Raw genomic sequence first — 19,232 nt, 5'->3', positions numbered from 1 at the left:
TGTTTTTCGACCTAGATGAGAGGTTTGAACTTGGAATATGAAACAGAATAAGGTATCGAGAGAGAAAAAATGATGAATAAAATCAGATTTAGCTTCCTAACTGCAAATTATGAAAACATACCTAAGTGGTGACACCAGAAGCCAACTTTCCTGTACGTGCATTAGAGTTATGTCCAAAGGGGGACGAACAGAGCAATTGGAGCTGCACAGGAAGGTGACAACACCTTTGCAACTCCATTCCGCTAGTGGCGTCAAAACAGAAGCCTCAAAACGAGCAGAAATTAACATAAGTTGGGCTCAAAAACCCTATGTCATCCCAAAGCACGAACCAAACTTCTACTTTGCTGAAAAAAATCTAATGTTTTTACTTGTATAACTTTAATAAATCATATAATACTAACATTTTGATCACTAGATCACAGTATATGAATATTTAACTGGCAATGGACATTCATTTGTATTTTTTTCAATTTCATACCTCCTCTAGTTGGCCTGAAATGGAAAACTTGATAGATACCATTTGCAAAAAAATCTGCTTACTTTCTTTGATAGCTTGGATACATTTACGCTATTTTGGTTAAATTTTAAGAGCAGAAGTTGTCCCGAAAGTCTGAACATAATACCCTCAGTCGTTCTTGGGATACTGCTGAGATGCTCTATTGGGAATTAGCATTAACAGTGCATTTTGATTTAATCTTAAGGCAACATTTGGTTTTCAAACATAATGGGCAAAGGGAGGGTGGGCGTGGGAGGGGGATTAGTTGCCCTCCAATCACTTTTGACTATTAAAAAGGGTATCAGCCCTTTCCATTTTCAATTGAATGAGCCCTTTTCGTAGTTCCCACGACAACTCCCTCGATACGAAATGCCTTGGTCTAAACAATAACAACAACAAAAATAAGACATTATACCTACATCGATCTTTACTATAAAAATGTCAAACCTTCAAATCACTTTCGACTATTAGAAAGGGCACTATGCCTTTCGATTTCCAATCGAATGATCCCTTTTTGAAACGACAACGCTTTCTATGAACACCTTATATGCCCCCAGGGCATAAATTACAACCCTTACCCTTAGGGTGGTTAGGGTGGTTTTCATCCTCTAAGACCTAATTTCCAGAACTTTCAACTACTTTAAACAAAATGGCTATCTAAAAAATTTGATTGGATGTGTTTGGGGAAATGGTGGGCGTGAGAGGGGCGGTAGTCGCTCTCCAATCACTTACAACTACTAACAATGGCACTAGCCTTTATTTCCAATCAAATGAGCCCTTTTGAAGTTTCTGCGACAACATTTTCAATAAAAATCTTATATGCCCCCAGGGCACAAATTACAACCTTTGCCCTGTGGCCTGTGGGGGGTGTCATTCCCAAAGACCTAATTTCCAGAACTTTCTACTACGTTGAACAAAATAGTTATCTGAAAATTTTGATTGGATGTGCTTGGGGAAATGGTGGGCGTGGGAGGGAGGTCAATTATTCTCCACTCACTTTCGACTATAAAAAAGGGCAATTTCAATTTCGAATCAACTGATTCCTTTTTGAAATTTTTTCAACCAAGTTCTATATAAGCCTCACATACTCACAGAGCATAACTTGCAACCCGTGCAGTGGGGACTTTAAGGAGGTTATCTTCCTAATAGACCTAATTTCCAGAACTTTCGACTACGTTGAACAAAATGGATATCTAAAAATTTTGATTGAATGTGTTTGGGGAAACGGTGGGCAAGAGAGGGGGCTTAGTTGCTCTTCAATCACTTTCGACTATTAAAAGGGCACTAGCCCTATCAATTTTCAATTGAATGAGCCCTGTTTGATGTTTTTACAACATCGCTTTCTATAAAAACCTTACATGCTCCCAGGGTATAACTTACAACCCTTGCCCTGAGGGTTGTTGGGGGGATGGGTTGTCATCCTTAAAGACCTAATTTCCAAAACTTTCAACTACGTTGAATAAAATGGCTATCTAAAAATTATTGGATGTGTTTGGGGAAAAGGTGGGCGTGAGAGGGGGGTTAGTTGCCCTCAAATCATTGTCGACTATTAAAAACCGCACTAGCCCATTGAATTTCCAATCAAATGAGCCCTTTTTCAAGTTTCTAGGACAAGGATTCCAATAAAAACCTTATATCCCCCAAGGCATAACTTATAAACCTTTCCATGAAGACTGTTGGGGGAGTGCCCAGCTCAAAGGTATTTTTTTCTGAACTTTGAACTGCGTGGAACAAAATGGCTATCTCAAGATTTAGTGTTAGTTGCCTTCCAATTTCTTTTGACTATTAAAAAGGGCACTAGCGATTTCAATTTCTAATCGAATGGGCCCCTTTTTAGGTTTCTACGACGACGCGTTCTATAAAAACCTTATATGCCCCCAGGGTATAACTTACAACCCTTGCCCTGAGGGCTTTGAGGGGGTTGTCATGCTCAAAAACCTCATCTCCATAACAAAAAACTCCTTGGAAAAACAGATCTACTCAAAATTTTGAGTTGCTGTGTTTGAGGAACAGGGGGGCGTGAGCGAGGGGTGAGTTGCCCTCCAATCACTTTCGACTATTGAAAGGGCACTCCTTTCAGTTTCCAATCGAATTAGCCTTTTTTGAAGTTTCTATGACAATGCCTTCTATAAAAAACCTTATATGCACCCAGGGCATAGTTTACAACCCATGCCCTGAAGGCTTGGGGGAGTGTCCTCCTCAAAAACATAATTTCTATCTGGAAATAAAATATGCTGAACAAAATTGCTATCTCAAAATTTTGATTTTATGTGTTTCGGGAAATGGTGGGCGTGGAAGGGGTGTTAGTTGCCTTCTAATCACTTTTGACTATTAAAAAGGGCACGGGCCACTTCAATTTCCAATTGAATAAGCCCTTTTCGAAGTTTCTACGATAACTTCTTCGATACGAAGTGCCCTGCTCTAAAGGAAAAAAATAATAAATAATACATTGTGCCAACTTCGTTCTTATATGCCCTCAGGGCATAACTTAAAACCCTTGCCCCGAAGGTTGTTAGGGAGTGTCCTCCTCAAAAACATATTTTCTATTTGAAAATCAACTACGCTGAACAAAATGGCTACCTCAAAATTTTGATTGGACGTGTTTGGGGGAATGCTGGGCGTAGGGGGGGGGGCTAGTTGCCGTCCAGTCACTTTCGACTATTAAAAAGGACACTAGCCACTCTAAATTCCAATCGAATGAGCCTTTTCGAAGTTTCTACGACAACTCCTTCGATACGAAGTGCCCAGGTATGGAAAAATAAAAAATAAATAAATAATACATTGTGCCAACATCGTTCTTTACTTAGGCAGCGCTATTGCGCTGCCTATGATATTGTTCATCATCTTCAGTAACTTATTTGTTAGTTCACAACCATGAAAACCATTTACCCCAGTCAAACATGATTTACGGCTCCTTTCTGGTCCCAGATATGAGTTCCAATTGTTTGATAGTTTAATTACTCGTTTACTTATTTAGTTGTTATTTAATTCTCCTCTTGGGTATGGGAAAGCATGGAATCCAATGGGAGTGAAAAGCTCTTAGGTTATGCAGATGATTTAAATGTCCTAGGTAAAATGTTAGCAAAATGAATGAACTCTTGGAGGTTTCGTAAGTTCAAGTTGCACGAATAGGTTTGAAAATTAATATTAAGAATACTGAATCGTTAAGACCAGGAATAATTGAAGAGGTGATGTTGGGTAACGAGAAGATTGATCAAGAGGGTTGCTGCACACACCCGGGTAGTATTATTAGTACGGATGGCAATGGCAGTAGACGGAAAGTGGACTAAACGGAAAGTAGGCCGTCCGTGATTGGGGTGGGAGGATGTGAAGACAGATTTAAGGGAAATGGAAACTTCCTGGGAGGGCGTAAAGAGGAAGGCATTGAATGAATTAGGATTTAAGAGGAGCGCAAGTAGCTGTGTTGGCTTCAGGCGGTTTAGTGCTGCGGTGAGTCGTTAGTAGCAGTTGTAGTAGCAGAGGCAGTAAAGATATAAAAGCAATACAGTAAGATAAGTCTGCGAAGTAATTTTAGAATATTGGAAACTACGATAATGAAAGTGGTCAAGCATGGTTTTGAAACATGGGAGCTTCGGAAGACTAAGTAAGATTTGATCAGTATTTTCCAAAGGAATTTTCTAAAAATAGTTCCCGCTTGTACCCGTTTGACTGACCGTATTTTAAATATTTAGCTGTGCGAATTTTTGTATTCTATCCCACTTTCTAGTTCGACAGTGAGAGAAAGGTTGAGAATTCTAGGGCACGTTTTGCGGATGAAGGCTGACATATTGCCAAAGATGGTTCTTTTTAGCCATCTGTCTAGGGCTAAACGAAAAGCAGGTCGTCAGTGGTTGGGGTAGGAGGATGTCATAAAGAAATATTTAAGGAGAATGGGAGCTTCCTGGGAGGGTGTAAAGAGGGAGGCCTTGAATAGATTGGGATGGAGGAGGAGCGTGTGTAGCTATGTTGCTCAGGCGGCTCTGTGCTGCTCTGAATTGTTAGTGGTAGTAGTAGTAGTAGTTTCTAGGGCTACAATGAGAAAAAGGTTGAGTTTTCTGGGGCACGTTCTACGGGAGAAGGATGGCAGATAGCCAAATATGGTTCTTCTTGGCCAACCTTCTAGGGCTAAACGGCGAACCGTCTGTGGCGAAACGAAAACCTGGTCGTCCCGGGACTCCCGAAATAGATTGGGAAGAGGTTACAAGAAAGGATTTGAAAGGAAATTGTAACTTCTTGGGAGGCGTAAAGAGGAAAGCTTTGAATAAATTGGTGCCTGCTATGAGGAGCGTGTATAATTATGTCAGCTTCAGGCGGTTTAGTGCTACACTGATTTATTAGTAGAAGTAGTTTGTGTTACAGGCAATGTATTTGTGTAGTTGCATTATTCATTCTTAGTACTAGAATGACGGAGTGTACAGTATGACACTATTTTATGTGGCTATTGACTGCGTTATTTGTAATTTTTGTATTTATTTATTTTAATCTTATATTTATTTAATGCAAATTCGGTCATTTGAGCTAGTGGTTAGTCGTTTTGAAATAAAATATTTAAATGTTCAAACACAAATAAATAGTAGATACAAGAATAATGCATTGCAATATATTAAGTTCAAACCAACTACAGGAGCGTAATTTGCTATGGGGCAGGCGGGGCAACTTCCCCCTCCAGACCTCAGTTTGCCCCCGAGCTGAAACTTAGTTTCTGCCCAAAAATCTTGTCTAAACTAAGATAAGCCTGCATAATTCAAGCATCCAGAGAAATAGGTCATTTTTTTGTATGTCTTTGCCCTTATGGCAAAATATGGCCCATTTTCACTGTCATTTTCACTTGATTTGGGAATATTGGCTCCAGCTTTACCACCCCTTCCCCCTCCGAGAATTTGACAAAATTACGCCACTGCCCAACGATTGCTGTAACCAATAACATCATATAAGGCATTTTTTTTTATCTACTTTACAAGTCCATGAATGCTAAAGGGGGGGGGGGTATTATCGGTGCTCGGCCAGAAGAACTATTGATGATTTTGTTAAAATTCTGTAATTTACAAGTATATTAGTCTATACTTAGCTATCTTTGCAAATTCATCCCCTCCCCGTCACCCCAAAAATATCCATGCGTGTGGGCTTGAGTGTTGCTATGCAAATTTTGGGCTTCTGTCATTAGTCTCTCAGCGGAATAGAAACAATGTCAGTAGTGCCAAATTTAAAACTTCACTCGGATATTCATTAGTAATAAATAAATTTATAATAAATAGAAAATAATCAAAAATTTCTGACGATATTTTCCAGATGAATTCCACCACCTGGAAAATATCGTGTTTGCCAGTGGGATGAGGTGTAAGACTGAAAATGAATTAACATGTAGAACAAGGTCTAAGTTTCCTTGAATCATATTTTCAGGACATAAATTATTACGCAAGCGACGAATCTGCCGTGCTCAGTGAAAAAAGACGTGTGTCAACATACGTTTTTTAATGGGGGGGGGGGGAGGATGGAGTTAAGAAGGTATAACAACTAAAGAAGGTATATAGCTTTCCTTTGAAGGTATAGTTGTCTTTGGGAATCAACGAATTCCCAATATTCGAATGGACGGAAAGCGTTGTCAGAGTTAACTAATTAGTTCTGTTTATTTTTATTTTCACGGTTCGACGTGGCAACAGTGACGAAAAGGTTGGACTTCCCAATATTTCCATGATTTTAAAACAACCCAAAGAAAAATATTACAAAATCTCGGTTTTTAGGTATGAATACACCTGAAATTGCCCAAGTGACAAAATTTTTTATTTTGTTGTCCTTGGTATTTTAAGTGTCCCGCTTCCAAAATTTACCATTATCTTAAAGGTTTATCCTATTCTATGAATTCCCTCCTTCCCTCCCGCCATGAAGTAAGTTTCTGTACATGGTTTGATTTGTATTATGCAAGTGTAGGGCTTGTGTCATTAATCTGTCGGGAAATAGCGACTATGTCAACTGTGCCAAGCTTGACGGTTCTCTTGGACTTTCTTAGCAATAAATAGATTGATGAAGTATTTCTGACGAAATTTTTCTAAGGGTCACCATCAGCTTCGTAATGTTAAAATAAGTCAAAGTAAGTAACGACGATAAAACTTAAAATGGACATAAATTATCTATTTATATATAATCGAATGTATGTTTATATTAATCCTCAAGCATGGCCGTATCCAGGGGGTGTGGTTACTGGGTTTACTGTGGTTACTGAGAAAATTTTATTCACAATAATTGTCATACGTGGAAAATAGTTTAATTTTGTTATAATTCACATTGGTAAGAGGGGGGGGGAGTGTTCAAGGCTGTATTCAAAGGAAGGCAGTCAAAATCACCAAATGGTAAATCTAAGAGACCTCTTTTTTTTGGGGGGGGGGGGTTACGAATTTGGTTCGAAGGTGGATAGGACCCTAGCTGAAAGCTACCGAAAGTTCGGATCCATATCAGAAACCCAGTCTAAGACTGTCCCAGTCATTTTCAGGAAGGGTGTACGCACAGTTTTGAAACACTTCTTATCCCGATTTGGGTCAATTTTCCCAATTAAACTGCTTCGAGGTAAATAAGCCTCTGTAAATTTGACCAGTGGATAAAGATCTGTGAAAGACAAATCTTTCTTCTTTTTTATAGGAAGTTATCAAAAGCACAGAAATTATATCTGCAAGCTACCCTAAGATGTCACATTCTTTGTTTTAATGAATATGAGTCTAAGGTGACAACTGAGCTTTATTGTTTCTAATCAAGCCCTATTTCTAATTTATTTCTAATTATTTCTAATTAATTATGTCTACTCTGGCTACTGCCCAAAAAAAGGTTGAGTTGATCAATGAAGGAGTTCGAAAAACAATTTTTGGTAAACACTGAATCAATTTGAGTAAAAGAGGCGTCAACCTGCAGAATTATTACTATTTCTAGTGATTTTTATAATTGCCTAAATAAACAAAAATCACTAAATTAGCGAAGAAAATCACTAAATCAACCAAGAAATCAATAAAATCTAGTGATTTTTCCCCACGGGGTGGCAACCCTGAGCAGGTGCGAAATTAAAAAGAGAGACTGGTAAAAATTTAACAAAATAAGCTAAAAACATTGCACCAAGCAGCTGAAGAGAGTGCAGCTTTTCTTTGTAAATGTAGTTGTCTTTGTAAAGCAACGGATTGTTAATATTTAAATTTAACGAGCTGAAAGGAATGCCAAATTTAACTAAATAATTTTGCATTTTATTCTAACAGTTCGACGTGGCAACACTGACGAAAATGTGATGCCGCCTAAGAGTTTTATAATTTTTGACAAAACCGAAAGATAAATCTTAGAAAAGTATATTTTTCAGGTATGAATAGATCTAAGATGGATTCAATGGACAAAAAAAATTCTAAGTTTGACTTTCTTGGTATTTTTTTTTACAAAAGCCTTAAATTGGCTACTGCTGCACTTCTATTTTATGTACATTGATCTTAATCATCAACATTTGTTACTAACTGTGGCTTTTTCAATTACTTCCTGGAGAACCAATTACTACCTACATTCCTTCATGACTATTAATGAGAACCAAAAAGTATTTGGCATTTATTCAAGTCAATAATTTGTTTCTGGGGAAATTGTCTAAGGACAGTGTTAAGTATTCGTTTAATTAAATTAGATTCAAACATTTTTGTTCAAACAGAAACATCTATACATTTTCGAAAAAATGTATGGCCCAGTGGCAAAGAGTATGTTCAACTTACTAAAGTGGAAACTAGCGCCAGTGCCGGCAAAAATTACCCTCAACGCCATCTAGTGGTTGGCGACACTTGTTTTTTTAAGTGTCATAATAAGAATAATTTATGTAATTTGTGTAGTTGGTAAAATTAGTGTAGTAGTAAGTGTTTAATCTCAGTTCCTTACTGAATGGCGTAATTTCTTCAAAATCCTGGGGGGGGGGAGGGAGGCAAAGCTGGAGCCAACTTTCCCAAATTAAGTGAAAATGACAGTGAAAAAGGAAAAATGAGCTATATAATACCATAAGGGCAAATATATACTAAAGAAAACTGACCTGTTTCTGTGTATGCTTGAATTATGCAGACTTATTTTAGTTTTGACAAGTGTTTTGCAGAAACTAAATTTTAACGGGGGGGGGGGGGGCTAAGGTCTGGAGAGGTGGCAAAATGAGGTATGGAAGGGGAAGTTGCCCTCAACCCTATAGCAAATTACGCCCCCGTTTCAGAAAAACGATTTCAAACCTCGGAAAATGCTTATTGCTGCAAAACGTTAGATGGCGTTGATGGTTTTCCCCCCGATGCTAACCCCTGTTTCCACTCTTGTGAGTTACCCATGCTCTTTGCCTAGTGGCGTACTTAAGCGCTGCAAATTGAGCACACATGAAGATAAATACCACCTCAACTAACTTATGAAACTAAAACCAAAAGAATCAGAACTATTTCCCAACAGATTTAACTTTCACATAATTTTTGAGCAACCTAGGAAATAATTGTTTATCAGAATGCTCACAGATTTTAGCTGGAATTGAGCTCCAGATTAATGGCTTGGTATGACGAACGCTGAAGCACTCTCTCGATATTTAACGAATTTTAAACAATTCGTGGTAACGACTTAGAAGGTAACGAATAAGAAGGAACTTGGTCCAATAGTAACCAAAACTGTAAGAAAAGGAATTATTATAGTAATTAATACACCATAAGAATTTGATTTTTATGCTGATTCCAAATATATAAAATTCAATAAGTGTAATTTTACTCATGAAAAGTTACGAGTCTGAGAAAATTTGCCTGATTTTCGAAAGAGTGGGGAACACACCCAAAAAGTCAAACGGTCTTTAAAAAAATCACACCGTCAGGTTCAAAATATCAGAGAACCTTCTTGTAGAGGTTTGAAGTTTCTATATACAGAAATTAAGAATTTTGTATTTTTGCCTGAAAAAAAAAATCACGGATGTGTGTTTATTTGTTATTTTTGTTTTGTTGTTTTTTTTTCTCCCAAGGGTGATCATATCTAACTAGGTGTCCTAGAATATTGGGAGAGGGCTCCTTTGAACGGAAATTAAAAGCTCCTGTGGCCAATTTGAGTGAAAAAAAGATTGGAGGGTAACTAGCCCCCCCCCCTCTCCGACGCCCCTTTTTCTCCCAATGACATCCGATCAAAATTTTGAGATAGCCGTTTGGTTCAGGATAGATGAAAGGCTCAATAACTATGTCTCTAGGAATGCCTCTGGTTCAGGATAATTGAAAGTCTCAATAACTATGCCTCTGGGAATGACATGCCCCCCCCAGAGATCCTGAAGAAAGGGCTGTAATTTATGCAGTTTGCCCATTGTCTACATACCGTATCTCTTAATGGGAAACATGCGGAATTTTTATGGGGGGGGATTTCCACGGGAAAAAATTTCTGTAGGGAGGAAAGTTTCCGTTGAGGATTTTTCAGTTGAAACTTACACGGGGGATAGAAGGGAGATTCCCTAGCAGAATTTGAGAAACGGTCAGAAATTGATTCTCTACTATCAGTTGAAAAAAATTTTTTCAAATGATAGTTTTATTTTTATTTAATCACTTGGTTCTCTAAATTAATTCTCTATTATCAGTTGAAAAAACTTTTTTCAACTGATAGTTTTATTTTTATTTAATCACTTGGTTCTCTAAATTAATTCTCTATTATCAGTTGAAAAAACTTTTTTAAACTGATAGTTTTATTTTTATTTAATCACTTGGTTCTCTAAATTAATTCTCTATTATCAGTTGAAAAAACTTTTTTCAACTGATAGTTTTATTTTTATTTAATCACTTGGTTCTCTAAATTAATTCTCTACTATCAGTTGAAAAAATTTTCTTCAACTGATAGTGTTATTTTTATTTAATCACATGAAAAATCTGATATATGACTTATCAGTTAATTACGGTTACGGGAATTAGTTGGGAATATCCCAAAAAATTCGAAGGCAACATACTCTACAAATAGTCATGGCAAATATTAGAAATAGAAATTAAATCCAAAGGAACAATCACACTTTTCTGGAAATTGACTCACCGTTTTCAAAGAACAGACTGTAGGGGAAATATGATTCGATCCTACTTTCTAGGGGTAAAATGTATTATGGGGTAAGGAGGGCAACTGCCCTCCTTACTCTGAAAAAATCCCCTCAGACTGGAAGAACTACAAGAGGACTTGTGCCAATCTACAAGAGGAAGGGGAGCAAAGCAGAATGTATCAATTATCGTGGCATAACTTTACTCTCAGTTCCTGGAAAGCTCTTCGCTATGCTGCTTCTCAAACGGGCAACAAGATACCTCCATGCCCTGCGTCGCCCCCAGCAAACTGGCTTCATGCCAGGCAGGTCCACCACCGAGCAAATCCATACGATTAGACAGCTAGTAGAGAAAACTCTTGAATATAAGAGGAAGGCATACATTACCTTTGTCGATTTTCGATCTGTCTTTGACACTGTCGATAGGCAGTCACTATGGCTAATCCTCCAGTCTTCTGGCGTACCCACGAACATCGTCCATCTCCTCAAAGAGCTGTATCATAACACTGAAAGTGTGGTGATCGTAAATGGACGGCTTTCTGGATATTTCAAAATTAAAAATGGTGTCCGGCAAGGATGTGCCGCTGCACCTGAGCTCTTTAACTGTGTAATAGACCATGTCCTGAATAAAACACAGCAGGTGCAGCCGTTTGGCACAGGCTTTGCTGGAAGAGTTCTTTCAGACGTCGACTTTGCCGACGACGTAGCGCTAATATGCGAAAACATTAGTGACCTCAAAACTACACTGGAAACACTGGCCTCTGCAGCTGAGAAATTCGGTCTGAAAATAAATTGGTCGAAGACCAAGATAATGCCCGATGAGAAAACACCGTCCAACCCCCTGTCATCTCTGGAAATTTGTGGCCAGACTGTAGAAGTAGTCAAGCAGTTTACCTACCTTGGTTCAATTGTCTGCTCAAACGGAAGCCTAGATACCGAAATATCAGCAAGAGTGGCAAAAGTAAATTCTGTCTTCGGTCGCCTTCTCAAAACAGTCTTCCATAAACCCCAAATCAGCCGTCTCACCAAAGCACGAATATATTCTGCTTCGGTTGCCAGTGTTATGCTCTATTCTGCCGAGACTTGGTCGCTGACTCAGACACAAACGCTGAAGGTAGACGTCATCCAGACGAAATACCTCCGAAAAATCGAACGCTCCCAATAGCCTGACAGGGTACGAAATTCGGAAATCCTCAGGTCCTTCAAACTCCCACCCCTGTCCGAGCAGCTTGAGTCTCGCTCGCTGCGTTGGTATGGTCATCTGCTCCGTCTGCCTGCCGAAACACCCGCCCGACTCATCTTCGATTTCGACCCAGCTGCAAACGGCTGGAGGCGTCCTAGGGGAAGACCACGCACCAGATGGGCGGACGTCATCCGTGATCGGCTCGCCTCCAGAAACATCAACCCGGCTGAAGTGACAACCCTCGCCCTGAACCGACCACTCTGGAGAAGACTGACGGCGCTGACGACTGGTTCCCTCTACGCTGGCGACGCTGCCGAGCAAGAGCTTTAAGTAAAGTTAAGTAAGTAAGAGGGCAACTGCTCCTGCCGTTCAAATCACAGTTTAACCCTCTTGCCCCAGCTGAAATTTAGCGTCTTTGAAAATCTTGTGCAAACTAAGATAGGCCTACCTAATTCAAGTACCCACAGAAACAGATCAAATTTTCTTTAGTATACCTTTGCCTTTATGGTGTATACGGCTAATTATTAATTTTTAAATTTACTTGGGAAAATCAGCTCCAACTTTGCCCCCTCTCATGATTTCGACGAAATTACGCCACTAACTATAATGAAAGAAAGGCTATGTTCTAGGCCAACTCTTGTGGACGAACGATTGCCAGAGATTTTGTTTTTTGGCCATCATTTTCGTGCCAAGCGGAAAGCAGGTCGTCCCTGAATGAAGTGGAAAGAGGACATGACTTTTTTTGACTTGACTTGACTTTTATTTTCAACTAATAATACATCATACTTAACTGGCGCTTACAACACTTTTTTTGAATAATATTATCAACAAACGTAGAAATGGTAAGAACGTATGACGTTCTATTAAGCCACTATTGTGACTTGAGCAGCGTCACACAATCTTTTATCATAAACCAAAACTCATTCACTCTTTCTACTCTTTTCATACCATTCAATACAAATTAACTCAATTTAAATTTTTTTTTAAATTTTTTTTTTACATCTTAATTACAATTTAACATTTAAAAAAAATAAATTAAAATAAAAAATAAAAATAAAAATAAATAAAATAAATTCCCACCCAACAAAAACTTTTTTAATCTAATTTTAAACTGAAACTGGTTTTCTTGACTCCCTAATGCTCACCTGGAAACCATTCCACAAATTAACTGCATAATTTCTAATTGCAAAACTAGATCGACTCGTACTCCTTACTTCTGAGACTAAGCTTCCACAACCTCTAGTCCTATGATGATGATAATCAGAATTAAACTTAAAAAAATCTCTAAAACATTCTGGAGATAATCTATTAAGCACCTGGTAAGTAAACACTCCCGCCTGATGGTCTCTGATCTGATGAATATTTAAAATTCTAAAACTGATAAAACATTCACGCGTGTGCTCATACTGAACAAACTCACCCAGTACTCGAAGTGCCTTATTCTGAAGAATCTGCAGTCTTTTAATATTTGAAGTAAAATTAGATGCATAAATACAGCAACAATAAACAATAAAAGGATGAAAAACAATATGATATATATTTCTTAAAACAGTTAAGGGTAACACGTGTTTCAAATGCCGCATCACTCCAAGACCTCGTGCAAGTTTAGAAGAAATCAAATTTATGTGTTTCTTCCAACTAAAATTATTATCAACATAAAATCCTAAATATTTTTTTTCAAAAACCCGTGAAAGCGAAAAATTTTCAAATACTACGGAAGCACTATTTACAATTTTTCCTACCCTACTAAAAATCATATAATTTGTCTTAGAAGTATTAACAGCAAGGTAACTAAAGGAGGTAAACCCCAAAAGTTTTTTCAGCGTTCAGTTTGCTTTATCCCCCAGTTCTTTCAGTGACCTTGTAAAAATCGTCAAAGCAGTATCAAGCAGTATCATCTGCAAATGCTGTAACAGTTGCTTCAGGCATGTAAAACCTCAGAGTATCTATGTATACGAGGAAGAGTAATGGACCAAGGAGTGAGCCCTGAGGAACTCCACATTTTACAGGATAGACTCCGCTAACGATGTCATCTATCATTACTTTAGTTGACCTTCCATACAAGTATGATTTAAACCAATCCAAGCAAACATCTTTTATCCCCAGACTAGATAGGTGACACAGCAGCAACTCAAAATCTACAGTGTTGAAGGCTTTTTTGAAGTCAACAAAGATTGTTAAAGGAATAAGACCTTTTTCTAGAGCTCCATTGATTACATCCAGAAGATGGTGAACAGCATGGCTAGTAGAATGTTTACTGAGGAATCCGAATTGGCTGTCACACAATATTCCTAGTTTATCCAAATATTCATAAAGTCTCCTGTGAATTATCTTTTCATAGATTTTTAGAAAAATTAGGCAATAACGAAATCGGTCGCCAATTCGATAGTTCTTGTTTCTTCCCCCCTTTATACAATGGTATTACCTTTGCAAGTTTAAGACCACTAGGGAATTCGCCAGTCTGGAGTGATAGATTTATTAAATCAGTTAGACAAGGTAATATATAAACTAGGATAGCATTTATAGCTCTAAGATTCAGTCGATCTATTCCAGCCGAGTTGGACTTCAGTCCTTTCACTGTGCTCTCGATCTCCTTTGCTGTGCACGTCGCGAACGAAAAAATGCGCCCTTCGCCTTGATTATCAATAAAGGACTTCACCAGATGTCTTCTAGACTTTTTAGCTACGTCTTCTTTAATACTCGCGCCTATGCTCGTGAAATATTTTCCGAATTCATCAGCCATTTCCTGTTTATCAGTAATTTCACTTCCATTCACCATCAGACTCTTTACTCCATCATTATCATTAGTCTTCCCTTTTAAAACCTCATTTATTAGTCGCCAGGTTCCTTTTGCATCACCACTTTTACCATCAAAAGCAGAAGCATAATATGCTTTTTTCTCACTGCGACGCTTACGGTTAACTTTGTTTCTGACTCGCTTAAATTCTTCAAATAAACTCGCATTTTCAGGGCTCTGTAAATGTTTTTCTAAAAGCTAGTTTCGCATTTCCATCATTTCAAGCAATTCTGTGGTCACCCATGGCTTTCTTGGCTCATTTTTCTTTTTCCTCATTTTCCTCAGAGGACAAGACACCTCATATACCGATAAGAGAATATTCATAAACCTGTCGAATACTGTAGTTGCATTCTGCTCTTCGCTAACTTCATCCCATGCTATAGTACTAACTTGCTCTTTCAGCTTTCTCAAGTTATTATTTCTTATATCTCTATAAATTCTCTTACTTAGGTGTTTAGTCGAATTTTTAATACTATTTATCATACAAACAATCGGGAGGTGGTCAGAAGCAGGTTGAAGGAGAACATCACAGAATGCTCGCCTCAATAGATTTGAAGAAACAAATATGTCATCAATTAATGTTGCCGACTGAGCAGTGATACGGGAAGGAATCAGATTCACTGGGTACAAATCATGAGATAATGCAAGATTTAAAAATTCTAAATTAACACTATTTAAATTCAATAAATCAAAAGTAAAATCACCCAGAATAACACACTTTGATCAATTAGACTGGGCCCTGCTTAAAAACATATCAAACTCCTAAAAAAATTCCTCCGGATGAGCACCAAGGGGTCTATAAACCAGGCAAACAATTCAATTTTTACCATTTTTTATTTCAATCTCAATAGAAAAAATTTCAATCTTTCCTTCATTCCAGAAATAAAGGCCCTCCCTTTCCTCCAAATTCAATCCCTCTCTCAACAAAAATGCATGTCCTCCATGCCCCATTGAATGCCGCGACTTCGATATCAGTTGGTAACCTGGAAAAGCGTAGGAAGAGAGAAGACTATACAAACTCAAGAATGATTCACAAATTCCCAAAACATCAATCACACTATCAATATTACTTAAAAACGGAACAATTTCTTCAAAAGCCGACGTTATGTGGCAGTTCTATTGAGCAACACACAAACTATACAACTCTTTTTTAATTTGACCAAACTCTTCAAAACGAACGTAGCGGCTAAGACGGAGTGGCTTGGGGCATTCATCAACTTGATCTTACAAATGGAGACCTATCCGATTTGATAAAATATCATCAACTAAGAACGAATTTTTTTAAAGCAACTCTAACCGATGTATTGGGAGTAAACTAACCATAATAAGAAAGTAAAATAAAAAGCCAAGATCTTTTTTTCTTCATTATGGATCAAACCCATACATAAATTGTAAAGAAAGGAAATAGTAATAATTGAATAATAATAAGAATAGATAAACACATAGAAAGACTCAAAATTTAAATACAAAAAAAAAAACAAAAAAAAACAGGACACTCAATCACGATCGAATATGTCATTCAGAGACCAAAGTCTACGAGCAGAAGTTGCATTCTCCGGAGGGACGTAGATCCGACCTTGGTTTGACCACACGAACTCATTGCCGTATTTTTCCCTTGCAGCATTCAACAATTCTCTTTTTTTCTTTGTTAAGTTCTCAGCCACAAAAATTTTCGTGTTCACAAGGTAAATGAGAAAGGATTTAAAGGAAATTGCAACTATACGGAAGGGGGCGGGGCTATGAATAGATTGGGGTGGAGGAGGATCGTGTGCAGCTGTGTTGGACTCAGGTGCTTTATGCTGTAGTGAGTTGTTAGTACTAGTAATCAAAATTTAGCATCATATGCGGACTAGCCACTATTAAGGAGACTGTCGCATCTTTTAGATAAGTTTTCGTCAGGAGTAAAATTTTTGTAACATGTATGGCAAATTTGGCAAATACATGCCAAATTTGGCATGTATGGCAAATACAAAAACATGTTTTGTATGGCAAATTTTTGCCATAAGCCTATAGCTATATATCAAACAATATTCCTAACCTAAAAGTAGGAAAAGAGGGTGAAACTGAGGTGGTAGCTCCAATCCTGAAACCTACAACTATCTAGTGCAATAGCTTTCTGAGTGAACAAAAAGCCACACACATGCTTTTGTACCAAATTTTAGTATTTGCAATGTTATGCCTTCAGGTTCAGGAGCTATGATCTTTGTCTGGGGAGAACATTTTCAAATAATAATCTTTTTGTTGCATTCAAATTACATTTGAAAAAGGCAAGGCAGGCCTGAAGACTTAAAAAACGGATTTGGGTAACGGAATTTGAGATTATTTTATATATATATATATATATATATATATATATATATATATATATATATATATATATATATATATATATATATATATATATATTTATATATATACTATATATATATATATATATATATATATATATATATATATATATATATATATATATATATATATATATATATATATATATATATATATATATATATATATATATATATATATATATATATATATATATATATATATATATATATATATATATATATATATATATATATATATATATATATATATATATATATATATATATATATATATATATATATATATATATATATATATATATATATATATATATATATATATATATATATATATATATATATATACCTGAACTGTGGTTCATCTGTAGGAAAGTTTTCCTATTTTGCGTATGTTGTGTGTATTTTTCAATCTAAAAAAATATTCAAAAGCTTTATTCGGTGGACACATAAAACTGCATCAAAAATCGAATGATATTAGAGTTTTGCCTTGCGTTTGAACCATAGGTGTGCCGTAAGAGTTGTACGGTTGTGCCATAGAACCGTAGGAATGCCGAAAAATAAATACTAAAACTTGCACGGGGAACATAAACCTAGCTATTCAATTTGTTGTTTTAGAGCCTCTTTTTATTTTATGGTCAGTACTATACTATAAATTGTAGTGGTTTTGGGATAAATCCCAAAATCACTTTGGGGTTTGGAGTTTGTATTTAAAAACGTAGTTTGTCCCACTTGCAGGGCTTCCACTTAAGGAGTGGAATGCCGGCCTAGATTTTGGAAAATATTTTTTTGTATTATGATGTAAAAAATCGAAAAAACAAAATTCCCCTCCCCCCCGGAATTTTGGAAAATAGCTTTTTTGTATTATCAGTTAAAAAATTGAAAAATCAAATCCCCCTTGATATATATATATATATATATATATATATATATATATATATATATATATATATATATATATATATATATATATATATATATATATACTCCTGAACTTGGTTCATCTGTAGGAAAGTTTTCCTATTTTGCGTATTTTGTGTGTATTTTTCAATCTAAAAAAATATTCAAAAGCTTTATTCGGTGGACACATAAAACTGCATCAAAAATCGAATGATATTAGAGTTTTGCCTTGCGTTTGAACCATAGGTGTGCCGTAAGAGTTGTACGGTTGTGCCATAGAACCGTAGGAATGCCGAAAAATAAATACTAAAACTTGCACGGGAACATAAACCTAGCTATTCAATTTGTTGTTTTAGAGCCTCTTTTTATTTTATGGTCAGTACTATACTATAAATTGTAGTGGTTTTGGGATAAATCCCAAAATCACTTTGGGGTTTGGAGTTTGTATTTAAAAACGTAGTTTGTCCCACTTGCAGGGCTTCCACTTAAGGAGTGGAATGCCGGCCTAGATTTTGGAAAATATTTTTTTTTGTATTATGATGTAAAAAATCGAAAAAACAAAATTCCCCTCCCCCCCGGAATTTTGGAAAATAGCTTTTTTGTATTATCAGTTAAAAAATTGAAAAATCAAATCCCCCTTGATCCCCCCAGAACTACATTTTCGTGAATTGATGTCACTGCCCTCTCCCCCAAATACTTGCAAGAGGTAAAGGGAGAAAAAAGAGACGAAACTAAATCCCTATCCCCTTGAGTTTAAAAAATACTTTTTTTGCGTCGTGATTAAAAATATCCCTTCCCCCATCAAAATATTCAAGAGAGAACAAAAAAAACACATTTTTAATGCTCCTGTTGTATTACATACAGAAAAAGATAAAGAATACGGCATTGGCTCTTTGCAACCCCTACCGGCTGTTCTGATCTCCGTTTCATTGCCCTTCAGCCAGGAAGTGCAATAGAGGCCTGGGGGCTAGTTATCCCTTGTTTTGCACACCCTCCCTTTTTATTTCCCCAGTTTACTCCAGGTACACAGTGCTGGGTCGACTCTGGCTGAGCTTACAGTCACGCCACTGAACCCGTTTAAACCAAATAACCGGTGACACCAGGACTCGAACCCTGTCCTCTCGGACACGAACGGTCTGAAGGCTAGCGCAATAACCACTCGGCTAAGACAGCTTAATCGTTATTGTTATTGTATTAAGTGCCTTTCAATTACGGATTTTTCTTGAATCCTGTGTTGCTTATTTAAATTTTGATGTTAGGTATTGGTGGCTTATATCAAGGTGTTACTGCCACAATAATGAAGCAAGGTTCGAATCAAGCTATCCGGTTCTATGTCATGGAAACATGTAAGGATTGGTATAGGAAAGGAGATCCGAAAAAAGATGTTCCCAAGCTAGTGGTAGGAGCTTTTGGTGCGATGGCTGGTGCAGCATCTGTCTTTGGCAATACTCCGATTGATGTTGTTAAGACAAGAATGCAGGTTAGTATTG

At 37.0% G+C, this 19,232-nt stretch overlaps 1 protein-coding gene across 1 annotated transcript in view; it reads left to right on the top strand.

Moving 5' to 3' along the window:
* sea (mitochondrial citrate transporter scheggia) overlaps window positions 1-19,232 on the top strand; it is a 103,352-nt gene that overhangs the window by 66,274 nt on the left and 17,846 nt on the right. Inside the window, exon 4 of the mRNA XM_089103707.1 lies at window positions 19,002-19,222. Within this exon, the coding sequence (XP_088959833.1) occupies window positions 19,002-19,222 (221 nt within the window). The remainder of the gene's footprint in view (window positions 1-19,001; window positions 19,223-19,232) is intronic.

The sequence above is a fragment of the Artemia sp. Qi Xiang Cuo genome, chromosome 17, assembly GCF_049724085.1.
Source record: "Artemia sp. Qi Xiang Cuo chromosome 17, ASM4972408v1, whole genome shotgun sequence".
NCBI classification, from domain to species: Eukaryota; Metazoa; Arthropoda; class Branchiopoda; order Anostraca; family Artemiidae; genus Artemia; species Artemia sp. Qi Xiang Cuo.
This window is presented reverse-complemented; position numbering and strand designations above follow the sequence as displayed.